This window comes from Cariama cristata, unplaced genomic scaffold (genome assembly GCF_000690535.1).
Source record: "Cariama cristata isolate BGI_N322 unplaced genomic scaffold, ASM69053v1 scaffold1091, whole genome shotgun sequence".
In the NCBI taxonomy this organism is placed as follows: domain Eukaryota; kingdom Metazoa; phylum Chordata; class Aves; order Cariamiformes; family Cariamidae; genus Cariama; species Cariama cristata.
The window spans coordinates 1-27,520 of NW_009600795.1; the positions used below are offsets into that span (position 1 = coordinate 1).

The following is a 27,520-nucleotide window of genomic DNA, read 5'->3' on the forward strand; positions in this document are numbered from 1 at the left end:
ATATTGGATTCCTTACTAGGCAAACCCGTGAGTGAGCTGCTGAATAAATTTGCTCGTGATCTGAAGGATGCGTGGGGCTTGGAAAATGGTGCCGACCCTGGCGCTAGGGAGTTCTCTCTGGGACCTGTACTGGACAAGAAAAATCGAGCTGATTTACACAGCGCTGTGAGGCAGAAATTCCCCTTTCTGGTCACTGTTACGAGAGACAGTGAAATGATTGTAAAAGGAAATGCGGATTACAGAGAGCTTTGTCAGCTAGTGACTGAAAAGGAAACAAGCGATTTCTTTAAATTTTTAGATGCAAAGCTAGAAAATTCTACGTTTTCTTTTGAGCCTGATGGGAACAAAGAGCACAGAAAAGTAATTCACCACTTTATCAATAGAAAATTTGGAAAACTTTTAGAAACAAAGTCTTTTACTGTGACAGATGTCAATGATCAGCCAAATATGTCGATAATGGTACGATTTCGAGAAAAAAGTTGGTCCAGGAAAAGGTCGGCTGGTGATTTCCAGGAAAAACAAGATCTTTATACAGGTAAATATTACATTTCTGGTGAAAGTGTCAGGTATTATGGTGTTCTTTAGTAAGACTGAAACTCGGAATCATTTTTATATATGATATCTAGGCCTCGTTGACCCATTGTTAATGCCGAAATAAATCATCTTTAATGCAGTGTCGTTACATCACTGGAGAATGAGATGGATGAATCAAGTTACAGCAGTGATTTTACAGAAACTGATCAGTGATAACGGTTACAGTTCTTTTGGTTGTAGCACTAATGCTGTGTTATTCCACGCGTGCTAGCTTTCCCTTCAAAGTAACTGGGGGATTTTGGAAGATGCATCTAGATGTTAGATGAGTTAGTAAGGCCAAATTTGATTTATGATCTCAGTCCTTAAAGCAGTTCGTTTCTGATATAGAGAACGTTTCTAGCAATAAGTCAATACGTGTTCGTTGAATTGTGTTGCATTTTATCAGGTACGATTTTTAAAGGCAGCAGGGGTTTCTGATTGTTCTAAGAGTTTTGTGTACTGTGTCTTTCAATACTGAAAAAGTTCCATTTCCTTCAGTTTTGTGGGGAGGGAGGACTGTTTCTTTGCAGTTTCCGTGCTACTATAGTTTGAAGGGAGGAACCTGCCCATCTGTTATGGCAGAACTCCTGAATGATTTAGAAGTGCAAATTCCTAATAATTCTGATGTGATTGTTTCAGCTTTCACTCTTCAGAAAGAAAATCTAGAAACGCTAGAAGCAATCGGCTTCTTGGCTGCTGAACTTGGTGTTCTTCCTTCAGACTTCAGTTACACTGGCATCAAAGATAAGAAGGCTATTACTTACCAACCTATGGTTGTGAAGAAGGTGACTCCTGAGAGGTACTTACAACTGGGTGCATTCAGTTTAGCACGTATTTTTATATGTTAAGAAGTATCAACATTGTGCAATCTTCTGAAATGTTCTTATTGATCTGTCTTCCCTTCTCCTGTATTAGAGCACAGGTATATGTTAAGAAGTATCAACATGGTGCAATCTTCTGAAATGTTCTTATTGATGTGTCTTCCCTTCTCCTGTATTAGAGCACAGTGGAATTGGCTTTAATATTTTGTGGCTTTAGGGAATTAACAGCTTAGTGCTGAAGTCCTCCAGTGTTGGAATTTACACAAAAGTCTTGCCTTTCTCTCTATTGTTCATAATACAAATATACTGTATCGTCTGGGACAGTATCCTTCCAATTCGTGCTCACAGGATCCACTTTACAATTTCTTAAATATCTTCCACTAGCTGGAACCAAGAAGTCTATACTATGTGATGCAACAGATTTCCACGTACTATCAAGGTATTGTCTTGTTGTCCACAGACAGCAACTTAAAAGCTTTATACAGCTACAAAACTAAAGTAAATCATTACAAATATACTTTGGATGGATGCTGTCTTTGAGTGTTAAGTATCAACTTCTATTGCATTGTCCAGTTTAGAAACCTGAGGCTAAGTAAAGAAAGTATCACCAAACCTGAGGGCAGAAAATACATTCTGAATAACGTGTCAATAATACAAGATGTGCCTTTCCATTCCTCATTTTTGTTACTCTCTGTAGCCGATTCAGTGGGTAAAAAAAATAAATGTGAAGTTCTGCCATAGTAACAGCAAAAAATTGCGGGAGTCAAACCATAACACATTTCTTCTTCAGCTTTAACTTTCTAGTGGGTTTTGGCCTTAGCAACAAAGTACACTTTACAAATAAAGGAAAGCAGAATTTATGTTTCTAGGATTTATTGCTAACAGAAATATATATCAGTAGTAAAATTCCACTACGATCTGGGCTGTAAGGCCAGTTGTTCAAGAGATAATTAGCAAAACTTTGCATTAATGTTTAAATGATTAAGCAATATAGATAAATGCTTCCAAGCCACTAGCATAACAGGGAAAATAAATAAATTTTATAAAGAAATAATTTATAAAGGTATTAAAATATTGCTTAGTATGTAAGCTCTTAGGCGGAAAGTTTCCTTTGATTTGAATGGCTATTACTTACACATAAGAACAAAGAGATTGAGTGGATACTTTAAAGGGCAAATGCTTGAACTGTCAGCTGTGTTTCCAATTACAAGCATGTGCAAGCATACCCAGAGAATCAGTGCGCTGAGTTTGTTTTTGTTAAGGCCGACCAAGAAAGAGCAGTTGTGTTTTGGAGTCTGCTAGAGCACATTACTTTTTCTTTTTCTTTTCCTTTTTTTTTTGTTTTTTAATGAAAAGCAGATTTTTAGGACTGAAGAGTAAATTCCTTGTTTTTCAATAAAAAATACAAAATTCAGTGCAGTTGCCTTGAGAAAGTTCAGTGAATTTCTTCATTCCAGTATCTGTTGAGCTACAGAACATAAGTGCCAATGAAGCAAACATTTTAAAAGTATTTCTGGACTATAACTAAATTTTAAGACTTCTGTCTGTGCATTTGATTTGGTTTTCTCATAATAACCTGTTTTAAATCCCTTTTTATTTTTTTAAGTGTTTTTAATTCTAGTGCAAAAGTGAAGAAGACATTTGTTAGAAGTTAGATAGCTTTAGTAGAGGATGGTTCATAATTTCTCCCAATTATTTATGCAGGTTGAAAGAAATTGGAAGCACAATGGAAAAAAAGGGCATGAGAATACACAACATACATTCAGCATGCAAGCACCTTGGACTTGGTCAGCTGAAGGGCAATCATTTTGATATAGTTGTGAGAGATCTCAAACACCACAGTCATGACTCTTCTGCAGATTTGAAAGAGAGAATATCTGAAGCAATGGAAAGTGTTGAGGTAAAAGAGCCTCATGGTTGTCAATAATGAGCAGAGTTTTAATTCTGTGCTGTTAAAAAAAAAAAAAAGCTTTTAAAGAAAATGTTTGGAATAGCACAGTAATGGTAGTATTTCCCAGTTTTGATGCTTTTTGCTATTTTATGTCTTTCCTGCATTACTTAAGGAATCGGGAGTAAAGCTGCTTTCCAAGGAGGGATTGTAAGTGAATTCATTCGGTGTTGCAGCCTGCAGGCCCAGAGTGGTGCAGCAAGACAGATGGGAATTTGGTAGCAAATGAGTATGGGTATGTGAGCTATTGCTGCACAGATCTAAGGCCAACCGAAATGATGCGTTTCACTGTGGCAGTTGACAGGGTGAAAGAATATAGTTAACGCATGTCAACTGATTGCCTTTTTTGGTTATGTGAGGAACATGCATGGTTGGCTTGGGTGAAAAACCTTCATGGCATAAATACATGGGGAATGTCCACAGCAGAGAAAGAAGATCCCCTGAAATTCAGTGGATTTTGACTGCTGTTATGCTTAGTCCCTGAAGAAAACCCCATCATCAGTCATTCTTAAACCTCTGAGAAAAGTGAAAGCAAATCATGGAAATGAAAAACTTCAGGTGTTTTGTACAGCAGTAATTTTCTTGCCCTGTCTTTCTAAGTAATAACCATAATACAGATTACTTTAAGAAGATTAATCCAGGAGTAAAGACTTGAATGACAGTGTGCAAAAGCAAAATACATTACATGTATTTTGGAAATTGTTTTTATTATTGAAAAAAACATTCGGCTGGTACTTTAATGCTTTTCTCTCTCTCTCTGCTCCATCTGACTTTTTTTTTGTTGTGCTGTTTGGAAAATGAACACAAATTCCTGTGATTGTGTGTCTTGCTTTATTAGATTTAGTTTACTGGTCAGATGATAAATGACAGAAACAGCATGCGTGTTAATCCAAAATACAGATTTTTTCATCTTTCATGAAAATAAAATCGTATAAGGGACCTATGAATGTCCAAAGCAAGGTTATATAATTTGAACTGAATAACTATTTCCAAAACAAATACCGTATGTTTTTTGCTTGTCTACTCCATGCGTACTTTTAATTTTCTAGAAAAGCATGTTCTCGTTGGGTCACATGGCTGTGATTTTACTGCCCACGTGTGACCTAGAACTCATCAAGAGATTTAAAATCTCAATTAGCAGAAGTGCTCACTCTTGTTCTTTACTATTGTAATAATAATACAAATGCTGTCATGTCCAAGAGTGGTTACTGTTCATTACCTGTGCTCTGCCACATTTGCTTGAGTAGAGATTTCATAATTTGGTGCGTATAAAAAGCTCTATCACTGACTTGACCTGTAGTTGTATTTGTAATAATTAACTATATAGAAATAATTTTGTTTCTTTTACTTATTTTTTTTATGAAAGTGAAGACAGTGATAGAACTTGGTTGTCTTTTTAGATGTTTCTAATTTAGGTGCTAGCATATTGTAATGAATCATGACTTACGATTTTGTTACATATTACTTCTGATTAAAAAAACAGTTTGTATGCATTTTGGATGTAAATGTAGATGTATGTGTTTTGTACGCTTAGTCTTACTAATTGTACCTGGTACTTTCATGCTTTTTAACATATTTATTCTTTATCATTCTAGACAAAAGGTTTTGTAAATTACTATGGACCTCAGCGATTTGGACAAGGACAAAATGTTCAGACAGATCAAATAGGATTGGCTTTACTGAATGAAAAAATGGTATTTTCATTTTGTAATTTAAGTAGTTATTGTCAAGTTAATTTCACATTACTGTTGTAACGTCTAGCGCTGGAGTTGACCTTCCCAGTGAACAATTGCATTTGTGAGATAAACCCATATGTGTGTGCTGGAAGTAATTGCCAGATCAGTTTTGACAACAACATAAGCATGAAGATCTTCATATGGAAACAAAAAATCTTTTTTAAACAGCAGGTACAGCTCTAAATAGTTCAGGAAATGATTTTTCTGTCTATGACTGGTATGTGATTGTGGTGGTCATCATGCTGCTTGGCACTAAAGCGTCTCAGCATTCCATACCAGGTTTGAGCACTAAAATGAAGCAATCTTTACACAATGTTTATTCATGGTCCCGATTGCCTCCTAACTTGTAGCCTCTTTATCCTGCGGGGGGTCTATATACTTCTTAAAACTGGCACAAAATACTACATAGGATCATATGAAAGGATTTGCTTTTTCGATACCACAGTAATTTATCTGCTATGTAGAAGAGATTGCTGCTTTCCATTATTCCTTGGCTACTTTCCCAAATTTTTAGTTTTGAGCGATTGCTCCCATGTAAGCTAAGGAGAGCTTATTGCTTAAGTAATAATTCATAAGATAGGAGTCATATACTTTCAATGTATATGGTGTAGTACTTGGCACAGGTCTAAAACAGAATCAGACACTACAAAGGCAAATGAATACTTGAGTATCCTTTTCTTCTAATCTTGTTTTGATTCTGAGAAAAGTCAGGAAAAGTTATCCTCCAAATACAAGAAGAATCAAGATTTGAGGGCAGCCCATAATAGTTACTGTTGATGTATCTGACATTTTGAATTCTGGTATGCTAGCAGTTGGTACCAGGTCCCTGAAGAGTAATGATTTAAATTTCTAGTCTTAACTCAGTTACTTTTTAATTTAAAACCTGTAGGAACTACTATTTATATTAAAAATGTGCCAGTATGTGCTTGCACAGTCCAGTACAGAGAAGGACAGGAACCAGATGTCACAGGTTGGTATAAGTGCTAGCAAATTGTGTGGCTCCACTGGTACTGGAAGTAGCAGAGGTTAGTGTAGTGTTTTCCCTGTCAGAGTGTCATCTAACCTAATACAGTTCAGTACAAGAAAAAAAAAAGATTGTTATCCCTCTGTGTGAGACTGTGGAAAGTATGCCGTCTAAATTTCGCATGAAACATGCAGGAGGGAAAGAAGGAACCTTCCTGTTCAGGGTAGCATGATGGCATTACACAGTGGAGGAGTTCTAACCGGCTGTTCAAGAAGAGTGACCGATTTCTCATGGAGCTTTGAAAGCTGTCTTGGGTCTTCTGTGTGACTGAAACCTTTCTTAAATCTGAGAAGGAACACCACCACATGGGTTTGCTGTTCATGGCATCTTCTGTGAAAGGGAGAATTTGACTTTGACCTTAGAGAACTGCTAGAATTTTGAGAGCTTGCAGAATATGGTAACACAGAATTGGATGCGCGATTGTCTGTTCAGTTGTGACGCTGTCGTGTCACAGCCAAACCAGGACAAATTGACAAATAGTTTTATATTTAAATGCAAAAAAAAAAAAAAAAAGTATTAATGTTGTTCTTTAAAGGTGAAAGCTGTGAAGTTATTCTTCACACCTGAAGATACTGATGACCCTGTAAACAACGCAAAAAGATACTTTCTTCAAACTGGTATGTCCAGTTAAATTGTCTATTTATTTATTCAGGGTCAGTATTGTGAGGGAATAAGGTGTTGCCGCACAAAGAGATACTTTTTATTTTGCTGCTGCTTTATGCCACTTACAACTTACTCCACAGAACTCAGTAGTGTTGCACAGTTAAAAATTAGATGAGGGTGAGGCCCTAAATGTGCAAAATAGTGGAAAACTAATGTACTTCAGGTGCAAGACAGTATAGAATCAAACACTGTATAGCATAATGCTGGAAAAGACTTAAGGTAATTTTAGCAAAGCAGTTTTAGCCTCCTTCCATCTGTCTGCTTTTAAAATAGAAACTTCTCTTTCCTAGTAAAGGAAGTATACAGGAATGAGGCACCCAACTCATACTCAGCACTTAACACATGTGGGCATCTAATTTTCTGAGATTTCTGTAACAATCTTGGCTCTTGTTATTTGCACCTTTGGGCTTTGTTTTGACATCTCTTTTAATTATGTATCTCTTCCATGCTTTCCTGTGATCTACCTTCTTTCTGTCTTGAACTAAAATCAACAAAATATGTCAAAGGCAGAAGTGTGCTGAGTAAAATGCTCTGTCATATTTATTGTTTTTATCATTCAACTTTCTCTCCAAAGCTAAAAATTTGGAGCTGCTCTTGACTTCAAACGTATTTTTTCTTTTCAAATATCCCACATCTATTAGCCTGCTTATCACTGTAGATTGACAGAACAGCTATGATATATAGTTTCAAGAGACGCAGATATGTTTCATTTCACAAAAAAGATAAGATGAATCATTCTGTGCAGTACATTGCTGTATGATGCATGGAAAGACGTTGATGTGGACACTGAAAACAGCTGCTTGCCTTTTCCTGAAAGCAAAAAGTAAAAGGTAAAAGGCTACACAAAAGGCTTTGTCAGGTAATCGCCTGTAATGAGAAACTACGTAAACCGTAAAATTTCAAATATACAACATTTGTATAATGTGGTACAAATCTAATTAAATGTATTTTCATCTTGGTTGAGGCTCAGACTTCCCAGTGGCCAATGCAATTTGTACCTTTAAAATAAAGACATGTTTTTTACCCCCTGTGAAATCACATGTTCTCAAATGACGTCAAGTAGAGGTTTAATGTTCTTTTATAGCTTGGTTTTTACTTTCAGTTACCTGATCTAAAAAAACCTTTGGAGTGATGAGGTAAGTTTAAAAAAAAGCAATAATGCAAACTAGACTGAATAACTGAATGACAGTTAGTTTAGTTTATACTGTGTGAAATAGAATGGAATTCATAGGACTGCATTGGTAGGCATATAGGATGAAATTTGTCTAACATGACACATTGAAGGAAAGGGAATAATAACCTAAAAGTCAGCATGAAGAGATTAGACTGACACCATTTTTCCCTACCTGATTATTTCATTTTCTTAAGTGCATTTTTTCCTGACAGGTAACATTTCAAAAATCAAGGATTACTCATATGGTTATTTTTGTTTATATCAGAAGATGCAAAGGGCGCACTCGTGATGCTGCCAGAATTTAAAGTGAGAGAGAAGATGTTGCTACGAGCTTTAAATCGCTATGGTGTAAATCATGAAGGTTGTACCAAAGGATGGCTCAATATTCCTCATTCCATGCGCATATTCTATGTCCATGCTTATTGCAGTAAAATTTGGAATGAAGCAGCATCATACAGGCTGAAGATTTATGGTTCAAAAGTTGTCGAGGGTGATCTTGTCTTCTCAGAAGAAAATGATGAAAGAGTTTCCCTGAATGACAAGGTGAGTCTTCACAAAATAGTTCTTGTAAAAAAAAAACAAAACAACAAAACCACCTTAGTGCGCTTGTATACATACTCAGACATATTCTATTGCTTTTATTTTGGTTCATTCATTAAAATATTTAATATTGGTGACAAAGGTGAAAAGAGTGATGTAGCTTTTTTTGATTTACCATAAATAGGCATATAAGCTAGATGTATATTAGCAGCCGTTAGCTGTCTGGGGAAGACCTCCCAAGTGGACTCTAGGTGTGCCTAAGGTATCAGTCAGTGAAGGTCTTGAGTCTTGCTCTCCAGATCCATAGAGCGGGCCTTTCCGTTATATGTATTGATGAATGTAAGCCTGTGGTGAAAGGTGGCCTCAGTCTGAACTGGTCATCTCATTGCAGCTACACAATCCAAGCATGTTTAGCGCACTTTCGCTTACTTTCTTAAAATAAAGTGTATGTTTTATTTTTTAAAAAGGGTGTTTTTTTCTTAACTTCTGAAGTTGCAGCCACACAATCCAAGCATGTTTAGCGCACTTCCGCTTACTTTCTTAAAATAAAGCGTATGTTTTATTTTTAAAAAAGGGTGTTTTTTTCTTAACTTCTGAAATATCTTGTCAGGTTCATGTAGTCACTGCTCCAGAAGAGTCAGCTAACAAATACTCTATAAACCAGGTAAGTCTGTATGAAAAATTCCGGGTTGTTGATCTCTTTATTTGATTAAAATGTTTTGTTTTAAAAATAGTGTGATTAAGTTAACTGGTGCAGTCTTCTTCCTTGACAGAATGCACATTAAGGAAAACACATGTGAACTAATCTCCACTTTCATAACAAACAGGAGGAAAGAATATTTACTTTGTAATGGAAATAAGTAGTGTCATTTGTAGTATGGCAATATTTATCTTGAAGCTGAATGTAAATACTTGGAAAATTTTTTCAGTCTACTGGGAAAAACAATTGAGCAGCTCACGTTCTAATTTTTGAAGGTTCAGAGTGCGTAGTTGTGAAGTCTTACGTAGGCAACTTAATGTCTTTATTGCTGTATCTTTCCCAACAAGCAAGGAAATTCATGTTAGTATATTTCTAGTTTGTTTTAGGAATCCTGATACATTGATTATTTTTTTCTGCTTTAATTTCATCCAAGATACCTGCCTTACATCCAGTTACATCGAAGCTGCTGTTTTACTATTTCAGGCCCCAAAACACAAGATTTAGACAAATTTTAAATTGTAACCACATTTATTTAAAAGGGAATTGGTGGGCTTTATTTCAAATATGTTTGTTGTTTTGTTTTTCTTTTTGAAGGTGGTTCTTCCAATGGTGGGACATAGTATCAAGTATCCCAGTAATAAAGTTGGGCAATGGTACCACGAAAGGCTTTCTGAGGATGAGATGCAGATGTGCAAATTCAGAGTGTCTCCATTACAGCTGAATATACCTGGATGCTACAGACCCCTTTTGAAAAATGTTCAGAATCTGTCTTACTTTTTGGAAGGTAGTGAAAAAGGAATCGAAATTGAAGACAACCATCTGAATGAATCAAAAGTCTCTCTTCATATATCATTTGACCTTGATCCTTCATGTTATGCAACAGTCTGTCTGAGAGAAATAATGAAATGTGACTTTTAAGATTCAAGTTAATGAAAGATTGCAAGAATATTATACAATGGTGATATTTTATGTATAATGCCAAGAAAATAAGGGAGAATAACAGGTTCAAGACAGGAACATGAAAAATGTATAGATTGGGATTCATACTGATTAGGAAAAAAACCCCACCAAAATCCTCTGGAATGTTCCAAAGACATTCCAAACCTTAAATGCAAACCCTCGGATGCATTGGAGTAAAACTATGTGTTATGCCAGGCAGGTCTAACAGAACTTAAAGAAACCATGGGCTGCAAGCATGAATTTCGTATTTGCATAGACATCTGACTTGCAAAGTTAAGTCCTGGAAAAATGTTTGCTGCCAACAGATGTATCTTTTATGTCATAATCATTTTTTAAAAACCAGTTTATACTAAATGCTGTTCAAGGATTAATGTTACAAGTTTGCAGGCTACAGGTATCTAACTGAAAAGTTGCTGTACTGAGGTTCACCAAATATATTGTGGTTTTGTTGTCTTCAGGGACCAAATGTTAAAAGTCCTGAGTAAACAGTGACAGGTCATCTGATACTTTATCAGACATTCGATGAATCCCACAACTTAACTTAATGCTAAGGATTCCAGGATTAAGTAGTGCATAGCTGTTAGTGCCTATCCAAGTAAGCTCATCAAGACGAGGTGAGTAATTAATACAACTGCAAAATCATTTATAATAAAATCAAAACCCTGTTTTATTGTTTACAGGATGCAGGCTCTATTCCTGTTACTATGAAGCCTTATGGTAGCAAAAAAAAAGTTAATGGAACATCCCTGGAAAAAAACTTTTATATTTTTTTCTTAATTAAAAAAAAAGCAGTCAACTGTGATAAAATGAGTGGATTTGTGGAAAAAGGGAGAGCACAAAATGTCATTTACCTTGCCTTTAGCAAGATGTTTGACACTGTCCCACAGTGTTTGTGAAACCAAGTTAGGGCATTATGGTCTGGATGGGTGGACAACCAGATGGATAAAAAAGTGATTGGATGATGAGGCTGGGAGAGTAGTGGATAATGGGTCATACCCAACCTGGAGTGAGTACCACTGCGGTCTCTCCTGGGGCCCAGCCTCTTTAATGTCTTTGTCAGTGACCTGGAGAAGGGGATGGAGTTCATCCTCATCGAATCTGCAGATGACACCAAATTAAGGGATCAAATGGATATTCTGGAGGACCAGGCTGCCGTTCAGGGCAACCTAGACGTGCTGGAGGAACGGGCCAACAGGAGCCTTGTGACATTTGGGAAGGACAAACACAAAGTGCTACCCCTGGGAAGGAAGCACCCCTGCAGCAGCCCAGGCTGGGGAGCAGCTCTGTGGGCATGGACCTGGGGGCCTGGCGGGCATCTGCCTTGGCAGCAAGGATGACCAGCAGCTTCCTGGGATGTGCTGGCAGGGACACAGCCAGTAGATCAAGGGAAGGAATTATGTCTCACTTTTCAACACTTGTTGGACCACATTTAACTTCTACGTCCAGTTTTGATCCCCAGCACAAGACAGACATAAAAAACTGGAGCAAGTCCAGCAAAAGGCCTCCAAGCTATTTAGGGACTGGAGCACTTGCCATTTGATGAGAGGCTGAAGGACCTGGGCTTCTTCGTCCTGGGCTTCTTCAACCTGGAGAAGAGATGGCTTGGTGGGGAACCAAGAGCAGCTCCCCAGTACCTATGGGGAGGTTAGCAAGAAGATGGAGCCGGGTTCTTCACAGTGGTGCACTATGTGCACTATGTGGGAGAACAAGAGACAGTGAGCATAAATTGAAATGAGAGATTCAGATTGGTTAAAAGGAAATACTTCTACCCCATGAGGACAGGCAGGCAGTGGAAGAGGCTGCCCGGAGGCTGTGCAGTCTCCATCTGCGGAGGTTTCCAAGACCCAGTGGGATAAAGCTCTGAGCAACCTGGTCTGAGCTGAGGCAACCCTGGTTTGTGGAGGCAGTTGGAGTAGAGACCAGAGCCCTCTCCCAGGCAGGGTCACCCTGTCATCCTGAGCAGGCTATTGCAGGTGTTTATTCAATCTGTAGGTGGCAGTATGACTTAAAATGGCAAAGTCTGCTCCTTTGTACTGGGCGAGAATTAATAACATAAATGGAATTTTGTTTATGGCATCAGTCTTTCAGTTGTTGCTAACAGCTGAGTAAGATAAATCTCAGGAGGCTGATAAATAGAGTTATAGGAATAGGAAAAAAATATAGAAATATAGTTCAGCTGATTTCGATGCTTGTATAAAACTGTGTAGCAAAGAAGGATCCAGATAATTCACTGCCTTAAATAAGAGGATTACTCTCTAAGTCTGTGTAAGTAATTCAAAATTTGACCCTTAGCTTTTATATGGGAAAACAGACTGTCACGCAAACAATAGCTGCAGAGCCACTGTAGGCGATTTACAATGCTTGCTGTATTACAGTGCTTACTCTACACCTCAAGTTTACGGCATACGGCCAAACTGATTGAAAAATCCATTTCCCTGCCACGACCCATCTGAGACAGCTTTGCTCCTGTCTTTGCTTTTCAGCATCACCTCTGCTGTCTTCCACCTGCCCTTAAAAATACCCCTCTTCTGGAAAATTATTTTTAACTCAAGTTGTTTTGGTACAGCACAGCTCAAAAAGAGTTGTCCTGTCACCGCTGACATGGTAGAGTGCTCCAGTGCAGACAGGAAGCTGCATGCAGTTACAGTGACCAGAAGAAATTAGCACTGAAGTTCTATTTAAAGAGACTATTGTGGTCATCTTCCATGTGTCTCAAAACAGCCTTGAAAACCGTCTCATCACATAGAAGATTTGAATACAGAAAGTATTAAAAGTTGAGCCTTGACTTGGAAAAACACAAAAGGTCAGATTAAAAGGTTTTTGGCTGAAAGGCATGCTATTTAAAAAAAAGATCAGAAGATGGTGTTAAAAGAGTTCCCCTATAATCATTTTAGGCTCATTTGTCACTACTTCTATTGAGCACTAAAAGGACTAATCTTCTTAAGCAAATCATTCTTTCAGCAACTTTAAGGTGAAAGAGCTAATTATGTGTGTCCATTGGGTTAAATTCCTATAGTAGAAATGTTCTACTAGGGAAAAGTCAGGTTAGCTATTAGAGTGTTTATATGGTAAACATCTTTCTTGTTTCAGTGGGCATTTATTTGTCATTCATTCTCTTAATCCTAGCAGCTATTTTGCAGGATTGTGTACATGAACAGTTGAATTCAGAGAGTTTTGTATGAGTGTAACGCTCAGCTCCCCAAGTATAATCTATATAAGCGAAACATCTGTGCCCCTGCATTTAGAAGATTATCATTGTGCAGTGATCTGAGTTTAAGGAAAAGATTGCTGTGTTAGTCATCTCTCATTTTACTAAGCACTTCTATTGCTACCATCCTTTTCTGATAAGTCTTAAAGCACTTTGCTAATACTAATGAAGACAGGTCTCTGATTCTGTTTCTAACAAAAGGGGTTCTGAGTTCGATGGCCAGTTGATTTTTTTCAGCACAGATGATAGATAATTGGGCATTTGAATGGGAAAAATGCAAATGTTCTTAATCTGTGAAATCCTGTTACTTTTAATTCATTATAAATTTGACAACTAGTATTATCCTCGATGAGAATGTCCAGATCTTCAGATCTTTCAGAATGAGATGGCTTAAAATTACATTCCTATCGTAAATGCAGTTCAGAAGCCAGGTAGATGTGTGATTATTGGCCCAGCTCACTCATTAAAACTCCATTAACTCCTCTCTTAGTGCCAAGGCCTGTCAGCTGGTGATTTGACCTCTTAGACCCAGCTGATGAGCACAAACCTCCTTTCCTTTCTCTGGCAGAACCTCTGCCCATAATAAAAGCTCACAGGAACAAGCAGAGAAAGTATTAACACTTCCCTTTCTTTCAGCCCGCAATCATGCCTTGCAGCCTGCTGGTTCAGATCTCGATTCCTTTTAGAGCAAATGAGACCAGAAAGTGAGCTCTAGCTGCGCGCCAAGCACACACCGCATCCAAAGGGAGGAACAGGGATCCAAACGAGAGGTTGGTCATTTGGACAGCTTCAAACCCTATACATGGGTGCGTTCTGTTGTGAGGCCTAGACAAGAAACATTTAGCCCAAAGTAAAACCACTGAACTGTGTGTTGTGTAAGTACAGGGACTTCAGTGCTCCAGTATGTTCATTTGTTTCTGTCACAGCAAAAAGCAGACATTGTCTGCAAATGTTGTGTTTGCGAGGAAGGCGGAATCAATGAAGTCAGATGTTTGCACCATCTGAAGTTACTTCATTCTGCTTAGCAGAAGGCAGAATCTTATCTTACAGCAGTTGAAGTGCGTTTTCAGCTTACACACAAATGCTCCTTCCTACCTGCTTAGAACAGTAGGGGTTTTAATTAGCTTTAGAAATGACTGATTTAAAAAATTGATTCTCTCTGTCTTCCAGAATGTTCCTGCACTTAAAAACCCAGGACACCCTTTCCCACCCCCAGCAAAAGGCCCTGGGACTTTTTTACCTACACATCTCTATTGATACCTCTACTGAAATCATTCTTATCTGTGCTGAGCTCGTAAGCTGGATTTCAGAACTCTGGATAAAAAGAACTGTAATAATACATGGCCAAACCATTCACTTCTGAAAGCACAACAGGAATAATTTAGTGATTTTGCATTGATATTATATAGAAACAAATAGATAGCATTAAACTGGATTTGGATTTAGCACTCTAAAACTGCAATGGTTTGGATCAAGGCTCAGTCTTGTACCTTATCCTGTCTGCAACAGTTCCTGTAAGTGGACGTGTAGGAACGAGTAAAGCAAGGGAAGCATATATGATATTTATCCTCCAACTATTTTCAGTTCAGGTGATTTCCTGAGCCTGAGTGGTTTTGCTATTTAATAACTCTCAATGGATTTCTTTCCCAGGTATTTCTCATCTTCCCTTGAATATGTTCAACCTCTTTCCAGAGTTCCATGTTTGCTACCTGTTGTATGAAGATCCACCTTTTGGTTTGTTTAAACTGTCTCCTCCTGACTTCATTTGGTGATCCTTGGCCCTTATATTTAAATACAAGGGATAGTAAAGACTTCATCCCTGTCCATCCTCTTGGTACCCAGCCCTTTATCTGCTTCCCGTATGTATCCTCTAAATCAGTTGTTTACCACAACTGAGCAGCTATGCAGTCCTTGCTCCTACGGAAGGGAAGCTATTCCATACTTGTCACACTTGTCCCTCTGTGAGCTTTTCCCAGTTTTTAGTATACCCTTTTGGACATGAGGGATTTAGAACTGCACACAGTTCCATGTTTCAGTGGATGTCTCCACTGACATAGTGGTGTTTGTTTTGTCCTGTACCTCTCCTAATAAGTGATTTCCTTTTTGGCGCACACCCTTCTTCCTCAAGCATTGAAGCAATGTATTCTTGGAACTAGGCATCGTAACCCCAAGATTCCACGCCAAAGTGGTGATTTCACCCTGAAGTCAGGTGAAATAGACTACTTATGGCTGGACTCAATGATATTAAAGGTCCTTTCCAACCTAAATGATTCTATGATTTTATGAAAGCTCATTATTTTTTGTGTGAAGTTGGGATTTGTTTTGCCTGTGAGTCACTTTGCATGTGTCTACACTCCAAATTTCATCTGCCGTTGTATTCCCCTGTCATTGCCATCATAAGGATTTTCGGCAGTCCTTCACACTCTACCCTTATCTTTGTTACCTTGAGTAACTCGGTATCATCATCAGTCTCGGCCGCCACCGTGCTCCACCCCTTAGTGTACACACTGAATGGCATTCGGGGCCCTCCAGCTTATGCAGGGACTGCTTAAAGGTGCTTGGTGACATGACAGTGCTCTGCCTTATAGGCTTGTACCTCTTTTCATTTTTTCATCCCCTTTATACAGCATATAATTTACAGCTATATAATTAAATAGCTTAGCTATCTACTGTATCATAGAATAACTGCAGAAAATGCATATTGTTGTTACCAGTAATCTGAAATTGAGTTGAAAATATGAGAAATGCACTGAAGAAGGCAAGCCAGCTTAGAGTATTTTTTAGCCTCATTAAAATGCTCATGGGTTTTGAAAGATCTTGGTTTGGATCTGTACTATGCTCAGTTCAAAGCAGAAATTTGAATCCGTATTTCATCATAGCCTGTTAACCACCGTTATAGCCTGTGAAAGTAACTGTTAATGAAAGTAGTGTCAAAGTATGACATTTTTGACTGAAAGTAAGAGAAAGACTTTCTTGAAATTTGAATATGGGAGACAAAAGGTCAAGTTCCAATTCAGGTGGAAAAGACTTTCACAAAGATCAAGTTCCAATTCAGGTGGAAAAGACTTTGAATGTGTGTGGCGTGGCCAGCAGATTATTCTGCAACAGGAGAGTGACACAGCTGCATGCCTGTGCTCAGTGGTTCAGGTCCTAGTGGAGAGATGTGGGAAAGCTTGTCCCTAATGAGAATCTCGCTTCTGAGCATCAGAGGTTTGGGATGGGAGAACAAGGAAATATTTAGTTCAGTTCCTACGTGCCCAACAGCAGAAATGAGCTAGTGAAGAAATTCAGACTCCTCAAGGATTTGCATATGCTAGGCAGAACATTTGGGAATGTCGTTAATACCTAACCACTGCTAAGAACGCAAGCCTTAGAGGCAACGTCTCTTAGAAAATGAAGTTAAGCACCTAAATCAACACGTCAGTTTTCAAAGTTTGGGCTATAAGTTTGGGCTTAACTATATCACCTAAGGATGCATTTCTTTTAATCCTAAGTTTATACCGAAAAATCCAATAGAACATTCAAAACACGTGGAATTGCCCCCGGACCAATGCACACCCCCCCTTCCTTCCTCAGCGCAGGTTAAAATGACGGGGAAGGCGATACCTACCTCCACCCTAACCTGCTGGTGGATACACCAGGTGCTGCGTAAGGCCAAGCATTTCTGGGCACCTCATCCAGCATCTTCTCTGGGACAGACGGCCCAGCTGACAACCATCCCACCAAGGCAGCTTAAAAGGTATGATTTTTCAGTTGCGAAAGGAGTTTCAAGAAGGAGGCAGGGAGCCCTTCTGCTAGGAATTAGGAATCAGAATGTGCTTTCGATTCAGTGCTGAATCTCTCCAGGCCCTGAGGGCACCCACAGCCCTGACTGGCCCTGACCCTCCCTGTGCCAGGACTGTCCCCACCCTGCCCGTGGCCATCCCCAGGGAAATGCTGGGTGCCCGGGGCTGAGGCTGCACCAATGCCCCTGGCTGCTCTGCTCGTGCCTGGGGCAGTGGGATGGGCTCTGGCCCTGGCATGGCCACCTGACAGAACCTCTCACTCAAAAATCTTCTCCCTCAGAAAACTCTGGTGGCAGTATGCATCATTTATATGATACACACTGCAACCAGACCATATAATTAATCCCAATACTTCCTTTGTAAAGCCACTTTCTTTTGCACCTTGCAAATAATGCTTGTTAGCTAAATGGCTGACAAATTATTAAACTGTGTTACTCAAAAAAATCTTGGAAAACTACAGGGCAGAGTTCACAATCTCACACTGCCCGTAAGCCCTAATTCTTGGCTAGACACCTGATACAGATAGTGCTTATCTCCTACCAGCACGTCCAAAGCAAAGAGTAGTTTTCTGTTTCCCAACATTTTAACATAAACGCCCATTTGGGCGTTTTAGCAATGCCTCAAGCAGCTCATCAGTTATTCTCCCAGAATAGCATATGATATATGTTATAATGTTACTATAAATGAACTCTCATCTGTTTGCTTTTCCCAAGATGAAAAAACCAATATACTCCATCAAATTAAAAAGCTCTCTTAAAGATTAAGAGTCCTCCACCTCTCTTTTACTCAGACAGCCTCTCGCAGCCAAGCTGGGGAAGTGTGTAAAACAGCATAAGATCATTTTCTAGATGAAAAAGAAACTTTTGGGGTGGATGCTTTCAACAACTGGTTTAAGAGAAGTGTGAAGAAGAGGTTGATTTTGGAGACTGGGATGACTGCTGTATCAAAAGGGGTTACAAGATTGATACTCTGTGGAGTGGCGTTGGGAAAGGCAGGAATGGAGAGAGAGGTGGTCTGAGGAGGAAGCAGCGCTTGTACGAGCATTATATTGGGGAGTGAATAATATGGGAGGAAAAAGACAGTAAGAGAGAAACAATTAGATGTACTTGTGTACGTTGACATAGCCCCATTTAACTCAGTATTTCTCGGTATACGTATGTCAGTTCAGAGTGTGACTTGTACGGACCCACTATTGCCTTTGCTTAAAGAAGGAAACCGGTTTGTGAAACAGCAGTTCTGTTAAAAGCCGGGGTAGGGTGGAGTAATGAAATCAACAGTACTTAGAAAAATATACTTGGGCCTGATCTGATGCTGCCTTGCAATTTATGGAAGCATTTACCCCTTTTCCAAAACGAGATCAGAGAGTTTTGCAACTGTGGCACAGAAGGGTGAGGGACTGTGCGAGCCTGGAAGTGCGCTCACGTGGGCACGGGAGCGACTGGCTGTGATCAGGACCTGGGGTCAGATCCTTGTCAGCTTGACTGACAGGAGCCAACGGAGATACTGCAGGGAATATATAGTGCGGTGGGGCGGGGGCTGTCGAGGAACACACTGGAGGAAGGGCAGTTTAAAGTAAAAGACAATCTAATGGAGAAAAAGCATGGTTTTGGTCTATCTCACTGCAAGTGCAGCTCCAATGTGATTATAGTATTCCCAGCTTCAAATGGACTCTAAGGTTTTATGTTATGCCACTTGTTTTCAAAAGGATCCAAAGGTTCTGTCTTGCTGTTAATTTATAGCTGCTTTTTTGTACTTTTTAATCAGTAAATAGGAGAAAAACTTTATATCACAGCCTTCCCTCTTCTCTCCACATCATGCATTTTTGTGGTATTTTACTCTTTTATTTAACCCTGACTTCTTCATTTCACCTTCCATTTAAAGCCTTTCCTCTCTCTTGCATGCTGAGAAGCGTCTTCATCATAGGAGCAGCACACAACTCGTGCCCTACTAAGCTGCAAATGTGACCTTTTAATGTCAACCATTCCCGTCAGAGGACTTGCCACGCTGCTTCTGCGTCCATCCCTGCCTTCCCCTGCCCTGGGGACTGCCGGTTGGCTTTGCGTAGCTGTGTTGGTATTTCTTTCCCATCTCGCTGGTATGGAAAGAGCTGTGTAAAGTCAAACCGCAGGACGGAGGTTCAGTTTCACAGTAGGGGCATAGGTTCAGAAAGTCACTGCCTCATTTTCTTACTGAGCTCAGCCTTTCAACCCTTGAGAGCTCTCCAGTATGGGCTCGAGGGTGTCAGACAGAGCAAGGGGAGACCCAGCAGCGCCCAGAGCTTGTCCTGCTTGAATTTACACAACAAAGACCTTAGCAAACAGAAGAAAAATAAGCTTGCAGAAGGCTGGTATATTGGCCTTGGCACAGCAGCTGGCCTACAGCTGGTACTCGCTCTCTGAGGACCTTTTTCATGCTGATTCTGTTCAGGAACTGTGAAGTGATTTGTCATCTTCAAAGGACAGGTTTGTCTTTAGTGCTTTTAAGGCTTAGTTGAGCAAACAGATGAAGTGCTGGTCCTAAAATGCAGTAAAAAGTGGCACTCTATTCAGAATATAAAATATTCTAATGAATTGAAAAATGAGAATGGGGTGAATGTGAAAACTTTTCATCCTTGAAAACGTCTCCCTCCTGCCCCGTATATTAAAGCAATGCAGATGTGGAAGGTAAATCCCTTACTGTGTGGGACAACTACGTTTCATGCTGTGGTCTCTTAAGCTAACATCAGGAAATAATTGTAAAAATATTATATCAAAGATCTTTCTTTCGTCACATGCAATCTTTACTTTTAACATCATTTTCTTCCAGTGTTATAATGCTGAGAAAGGTTACATGAAAAGAACCGATTAGCGTTTCTACTGTCAGAACTTCAGCTGGTATTTACTAGCCCCTTTTATGTTCTCCATTGTAATATACGGACAATTTGCTGTGTCTTCTAACATTCCTGTTTTCAGACAGACAAATTGTGCAGGTGAAACATTTCGTAATTCAGTTTATTATCAGCATAATTGTCCATCCGAAGTAAAAACATCACAAGAAATTTGATTCTAGGATTTAAACTGCTTTTAGGCATTAAACAGGAGATTTCCAGCCTGTCATATTTTTAATGAGCGAGTAAGGAATAAAACAGCATATTGTGTTGAGGTTCTTGATGAAAGACCATCGTGTGGCTGTGTAGGAATGCTGAGGTAAAATCAGAGCCAGACAGACAAATTCACCCAAAGTATGTGTGTGATTTGATTTTACGTGCCACAGAGTCTAACCACAAAGGTTACAAGAGAGACCCACGTAGGCACGAAGTGCACTGAAACAAGGTGTTCAGTCAAAAGAATTGCTGCTTTCCAGAGACACGTGTATGGAGGAGAAACTGTGAAAATAGTGCTGTCACATTCCCCGTGTTCTGTGTTTTAAAAAGCACATGGACACATGCTTGCTATAAAATAATTTGATATGCATTCCTTATTGCTAGAACATCAGATTGATACAAATCATATGAATCAGATTCCAGTGGAGACTGCACATACAGACACACACGCACACTTCAGAGACTCTCTCTGCCCCATTCCTGGTTCCCCAGAACATCTGAGGCGGAAGGGCTTTTCCAGGGCTCTTTGCTGGCTCTTCATGGCAAGATCTCTGCGTTGGATCCCCACGTTCATGTGGAGCTGCTTATCTCAACTACATACGGATTATTCTTCCACTGGAGTGTAACAATTTGCATGACAGTACTGAATAGCAATCAGAATACGGGCATGATTTACTGCAGTTTTTCCCTTTTTATGGCTTAGTTACCTATTTTAAAACAGTTACATAGAGTTAAAAATAAATACAAATCTGTATTAATAGACTCTGAAATGAATATGCTGCTTTGTGGGGTTCACAATTAGCGCATCATACAACTTAATTCCGTAGATGTTTCCTTTGTATCAGTTAGCATGCACGATGGATTAAATAGAGTTTGCTAGAATTTACTAGATTATTGTGGTACATTTTAGTATTGAGATTAGCAGGAAATGAGCAAAAGACTATTTCCCAGGGCCTTAGATATGTTATAATTCAAAAGATAAAGGGTAAGTTGTCCAGGGCAAAAACCTGGGAGGAGTACAGAGAAATTCAAGACAGAATCGTGAATACTTTCCTGTGAAAGCTGAGGTGTTCCTGATATTTCAGAACTGCCTCTGCAAATCAGGACTGCCTGGAAGCCTCACTTAACGCTGGGCGGAGAGACCTCCCAAAGGAGAAGGTTTGGATGTTCTGGGTGTTTCAGAGTGGAGCTAAGCTCTCTTTTACCCCGTTCATGGGGGTCAGAAATATTCTGAGCCAAGCACACTTACTGCCCCATCCACTAGCAGACACCCTGAGGCCAGCTTTTTCTGAGGAGTTTTAATTTTCTCAGCCAAGCTCCAACAGAGCCCACAGTCAATAATGTGGGCAGACCCGGCGGGGCTTTCCCAGCCTGGAGCCTGCTCTTAACCTTGCTGGGTATGTAGGGAGGTTATGTGTAGACATAATTTGCAATTCCACATTAAAGAATTTTGGGGGTCTGTGCATGCTTTTCTTAAAAGCCTAGGAAATGACTGGCTAGAAAGTGCATCAAAAGAACATTGTGGTAGCAAGAAGAGAAATACCGAAACTAAGATTCGCTGTGCAACCTCAATTCAGTCTTCTTCTGTGTCTCTGTTATTACACAACCCTTTATTAATTATTTTTCCCACAGGAAAATGTGAAGGATGGATAGAGTTCTGAGGAAGACTAAGAATTGTGTAGTGAAAGAGGCTTTGTCTTGTGATCTGTACTTATGATGGAGGGGTTTATAGAGAAAGGAAAAATGGTCTTTTGTTTCAGGCAGTTGAATACGGAATTGTAAAATGTGGAATTGCAGCAGCTGAGCGTTGTGGGACTAGATTCTGTCCTTGCCTCCAGCACAGAATTCCTGTGTAATATCTGTCAAGGCATTTACCCACAGATTTTTCACAAATGTGTCCTTGCTTTTAAGGAAAGCTTTTTTGAGACCATAGGATCTGCTCTGCAAAGCGCTGAGCCATGAACGGAAATTGAAAGTAATGATACATTGGCTTTCCTTTTCGTGAAAATTCAACTGTAAGGATTGGGTTTGGCACCTAAATTCAACGAAGAGTGTGTCCTATAATTTCTGCTCCCCCATCTGGAGATAAATGATTCTTTCATTTTCTGAAGTTTTTGAGAAAAATTGTTTGTTGGTGGTGAGGCACAGATGGCATTATAATATAACTAAATGCCCATGAGAAAATCAATAAATCTCTTCAGGGCAGGGTTTGAACACTTGCACGGAGCCTCGAGCTATGCGCTGCATGCTGAATGTCCAAGGACATTTTCCATAGCTGCCTGGCTGCTGTTTAGGGCTATTCTGTCCCTCGGGTGAGACTGCAGACCCATGGAAACACAGTATATAACAATATTATTAAAGTTATTTCCTAACACACTGTCATGATGGCATTTAGTGGCATTTTCTAACTCTGCATGCTTGACTTTAACATCTCTGATGCAACTTCTTCTGTACCAGATTGCTGGCGTTGATAGTCACACAGCCTTAAACGAACAAAACAGATCCTGAGGCAACTGGATACTACAACTCTTTTGCATATACGATGTCTTTTCAGAAGTAGCCCCAAAGGAGTAATTTATTTTGATTGAACAACCATTTGTTGTTTAGAGATATTCTGAGAACCTGATCTAATCATCAGTGACATCAGCGTGAGTGTCACATTTGTTCACAGAAGGTGATGGAGCTGACTGCTATGATGTGGCCCGCAGGTCACAGTTTAATTTGTCTGAATGTATATAGCCATTATCTCAGACAAAGAAACATGCAGTCATAAGGTGGTGACTTTTGTGTGCTGCCAATTTGGGCATAAATTCAAACAAATACTCTGAATTTTCTGTATTTTTCCATTGGTCAGTAATTTTGTAGCCGCCTGCAGCATCTGTTTAGATGAGCATTTAATTATGAGAGATAATTGAATGAAAGTGACTGACAGGAGCAATTTGGGCTAAATGCAGAATTCTGAAGGTGAAAATACTCTGCCCTTGCTCTTTTGATCCAAATTGTGGCTTTGTCAAGCAGAAGGTGATTCAAGAAAATAAGAACACCTGATTTAACTGAATTATGAGATAAAATGAAACAGCAGGTGAGGAAACCCCCATCATTATGAAAACAATGCCATCCCTTGTATTTACACTACAGCTGTCTAAACCTCCAAATGAAGGTATTAACTGAGATCAAAGATATTCATACAAATGGAAAGGGAAGGCCAAAACTCAAAGTAATAAACCAGCTAACTATACACACTGACAGCACAGTGATTTTCATTTAAATCAGCAATAGCACGGGTATCTTATTTCTGGGGGCTGTGGCACCTTTCATTCAAAGGGATTTTCTGAAATACCCAGAAAGGAATCATTTCAAGCGGTTGAACCGCAGGAAGGGTGACACCAGGTTAAACCCCAGCCTGCAGCAGGGTGTCAGGTTGCCCTGGCGTCGCCTCCTTTGAAACCTGTCCTCTTCTGTAAGGAACAGAAAGGATGAACCGCACTGAAGGCTTTGGGCCGGGACTTAGCCGATGCAGGTTCCCAGGCATTACTGCTGTGACCTTTGGCAGCTCTCCTAAATAACTCTCAGCGCCCAGCATTTAATCTTTCAGTGCCTGTGTTTCCTTCTCATGTTTTGGAGGTAATGGACAGCCTGTTCTCTTCACACCGAGGAAAAACGGGATATAGAATTAACATGAAACCTCGGCCCATTCAGTGCTAAGAAGAGCTCAAACCGCAGACTCTGGTTTGCATAAGGCGGTCATTTCGAAGAGGAAAGTCAAAATAACGGTAGACACCAGTGAAAAGAAAAAAAAAAGGACAGGAAAGACAGACAAAATATTGCATACCAGCCTGACAGTCAATGATTATTTTAGTCAGTTCTCTGGTTCGTATGCAGTTAGGTCTGCAGACAGCACTGCGACTTTTGGGAGGAGAACTGAGCCAACTGAGCAAGAACTGGTGGCCAACTGAGCAAGGCACTGATTCAAAAGTGGATGATATGGTGAGCTTAATGGTATCTTAATATACGTGGCTCAGAAGATAAGGAACAGACTTGACTGGTGCTTGACAAATTAGTTTGTTAATGCAAAGTATTTCTTATGTGATAGATAGCCTTGCATTAATTTGATAATAGAGACTATTTTCCATTTTTTAATTATTAAAAGCAATACAGATGACAATGAGCAGTGCTGGACTGCACAACATGACTATTCTTACATTTGAATGTGTTTCAATAAAAGAAACATCTATGTGATTAAACTAGAGCAAATCTAAAAAATTAAGGTCTGGCTTCATAGCTAACATATCCAATGTGACGTTCGCCTAGGAATATCTAACACTAAAAGAGATGTGGCCCTCAGCACGGAGCCCATGTGCCGGAGCGAGCCCTCGGGGCACCTTATGCACTGCCTGAGGAGAACCGAGGATCTCAAAATGAGGTCACAAGTTAGCGGTATTTCGAAGATCCATGTCCTTCGGTACTTTGGTACCTGATTGGGGGCTGTAAAGTGACACGTGCTGGGCTGGAATTTATTGTCTGTACTCCGTGTAACTTCTGCCATCAGGTGCCTACATGGTTTCTTCAAAACTTGTGGATCGGCCATTCCTTTCTTTAAAAACGCAATTGGAGAAGACAAACAAAGGGCATGGCGTAATTGTCCTCCTCGACTTGAGGGCGTTCAATCCCGGATCTCCCATGTCCTCGTTATCCTGGGGTGGGTCTGTCCTCCACATCTCTTTGTCACGCAGCACCACTCTGCCAATAAAGGATTCGTGATTCATTGTAGTAATAGATGGCAGCAAGAGTGAGCACAGTTCTGTAGTTTAATGACAAGATATTCCTCTGAAAGACAGGATACCTGCTAAAAAGATTGCTTGTGGATTTCAGTCAGGGATTATTTACTTACAATCAAAATTTATTATCTTATGGTTACTGTGGGAAAATAAGCAAGAGGATGGGAACTATCGGAATAAGGACAGGTCACTGGTTTGATGACTTGGTTAGCCTCAATGATGGGAACGGACTAATTTATCATCCAAGAGGATTAAAAAGAGACAAAATAATGCAAAAGAAAACTTAGGAAGTAAACTTAGGAATAAAAAATAAATCATCATCTGGTTACAAAGATGTTAGAAGTCCGTTTTCTTTGGCATTTACTTAATGTGAACCCATTATTATGTGGAGGGAGTAGGCGTAGGTTAAAGGCTAGCAAGCTCTATTCCCATGTAAACTTAAAAGGAGATAATAGGGATGGCATATTAGGATTTTTTTTCCTAGCACAGAAACCTCCTTATTTTTATGACAATGACAATGGTGCTACATTATTGGAGAAATTATTATTTTTAAGTAAAGCAGTGGGCTTCCAGTGCCTGGCAGTCAGCTAATACCAGGCTGCCAGGGCACCCTGCCAAAGCATCAGCACACTTTGAGCCTGGGCTAAGCCCAAATCAAAGACATGCTTCAACAGCAGCTCTTTTGACACTGTCTTCCTGCCAGTCTTGCAGTAGGTAGCTGATAAGGTCTTGCTTTGTAGCTAAAGTCAGCCGTTGGCTTTGGTTTCAGCCCACTGGATCCATTATCAGGGCACTACATTAGAGAAACTGATAAGAAGTCCTCACAACCTAGCGTCCATCAAGGAAATGAGTATGACCCCAGCAGTCTGAGAACTTGGGCACAACAAAGATGAGTACGTCCTCCTATGTCTGAATTTGAATTCTAGGCTCTGGCTCTGAAAGGCTACATTTGCATCTGAGCTTGTGCAATTTACAGTACAAAGGTTCGTAGAGAAGATGTTGAAACCAGAAATTGCAGGAAAAACACATTGTAGGAGTACGTAGCAGAGGACTGATGTTGCTGAAATGATAAAGTGATATCAGGATATTACACTGCTGCTGAGGACATGGAATGAGATTTCTAGATAGCGAGGTAAAGCAACCATGTACTTCCAACAGCCACCCACAGTGCTACGAGGTACACGTGGAAAGTGACCTACTTATGGAGCAATGTCTTGGAAGAGTTTTGGTTTTAATTACGGATACGAAAGAACAAGCCTGTAAAAACTGCTGAAAGATTTGCACACGCAAACTACTCCAGCAGAAATAGAATGGAAAATAGAATAAAAATAGAATTCTTTTAGAGAGAACCATGGAAATCTCAGAAAGATTAAAAGTATCAGATGGCAGAGATCATAAGCAAATATTGCAGGCAGCCGTGAAGAAAAGGGATTTCTGAATCAGAAACTGGGAAAATGCATTCAAATTCTGCAGAGAGCTGGAGAGAGTTTCAGTCAGTTTACCCTCATGATGTCAAAGATTAATATATTTTTTTGTATCTTTTAGACCTCACGAAAACTACCCATTTTGGTAGCTCAGATGCTATATGGACTCCACCATTACAACTCCATCTCCTTTGACCCTTGTCATTAATTCCAAGTTCAGCCTCTTGCACTGCCTTTGCTGTATTCTGATGCTGGAGCAGAGGAACACGTTGCTCCCTTTCACCTAATGTGTCACGTTGGTTTAGGTGGAGCCCAACTTGATCTGCAAGGAGGGGGTAAGGTGGAACTCCATTTTGCTAAGTCACAATGTCTTGGTTGGGAATGTTTCAAAGACCGACGTCTGCACTGGGGCAGAAAGTTCTGCTTGGCCTTAATCTCTAATCCGGAGGATTGCTCTTGGCTTAGGCCTTGGTTTTGCTCTCATGTCAGTAATCTTGAAGTCACTGTGGACTTGGACCGTTTTTTCCTCTCCAGAATCCTCCCTTTGTATGAATTTCCTCTGTCACAAACTTCAGAAAGTTGATTAAATATAATGATCCTTCTGTATCTGTTTACGTATAGTAACCCTACACTGTGTTTGTCCCATTCTTATTTCTTTTTATTGTCCTCAAATCCTTGGTCTGTAAATGTGAATGGATTAAGAACGCTGAAAGGAGATGGGTTTATGCCTTCAGAAAGTAGCTTTTTATCTACTGTGAAAGCACACAATTGCCTTCCTCACCAGAATGTATGAAAGAAGATAATGAATTTTCAGAATATTTATATATTCCTATAGCATAGGATCTTCAGATCATGTGTGATGTCTTTTGGGAGACTATGGGGTTGTCCTTAATCAATATCTCTAATTTGCAAAATCTTTTTTTCTGTAACTTAGAGGATAAGGGCAAACTCCTGGGACCGTGATCAGCCTCAGATGCCAAAGTGTGCCCTTAACTCCTGCTGCAGGTATTTGCCTGCATCGTACCTATGATTGCTTTTCTCTTCCCGGCCTCCCACATGGGAGGGTGCTCTGTCTTCTTCCAGTTCTTCAACCTACAGCAGGAA

General features: G+C 39.8%; 1 protein-coding gene across 1 annotated transcript; it reads left to right on the plus strand.

The window, feature by feature from the left end:
- Positions 1–3: 3 nt before the first annotated feature.
- On the plus strand, positions 4–10,163 carry PUS7L (pseudouridylate synthase 7 homolog (S. cerevisiae)-like; the record flags this gene model as incomplete). Its single annotated transcript, XM_009710147.1, has 8 exons — positions 4–535; positions 1,213–1,372; positions 3,099–3,294; positions 4,938–5,036; positions 6,638–6,719; positions 8,205–8,482; positions 9,090–9,143; positions 9,774–10,163. Coding segments are annotated over 8 exons (1,725 nt in total), but the record flags the coding sequence as incomplete, so codon positions are not given.
- Positions 10,164–27,520: the final 17,357 nt, after the last annotated feature.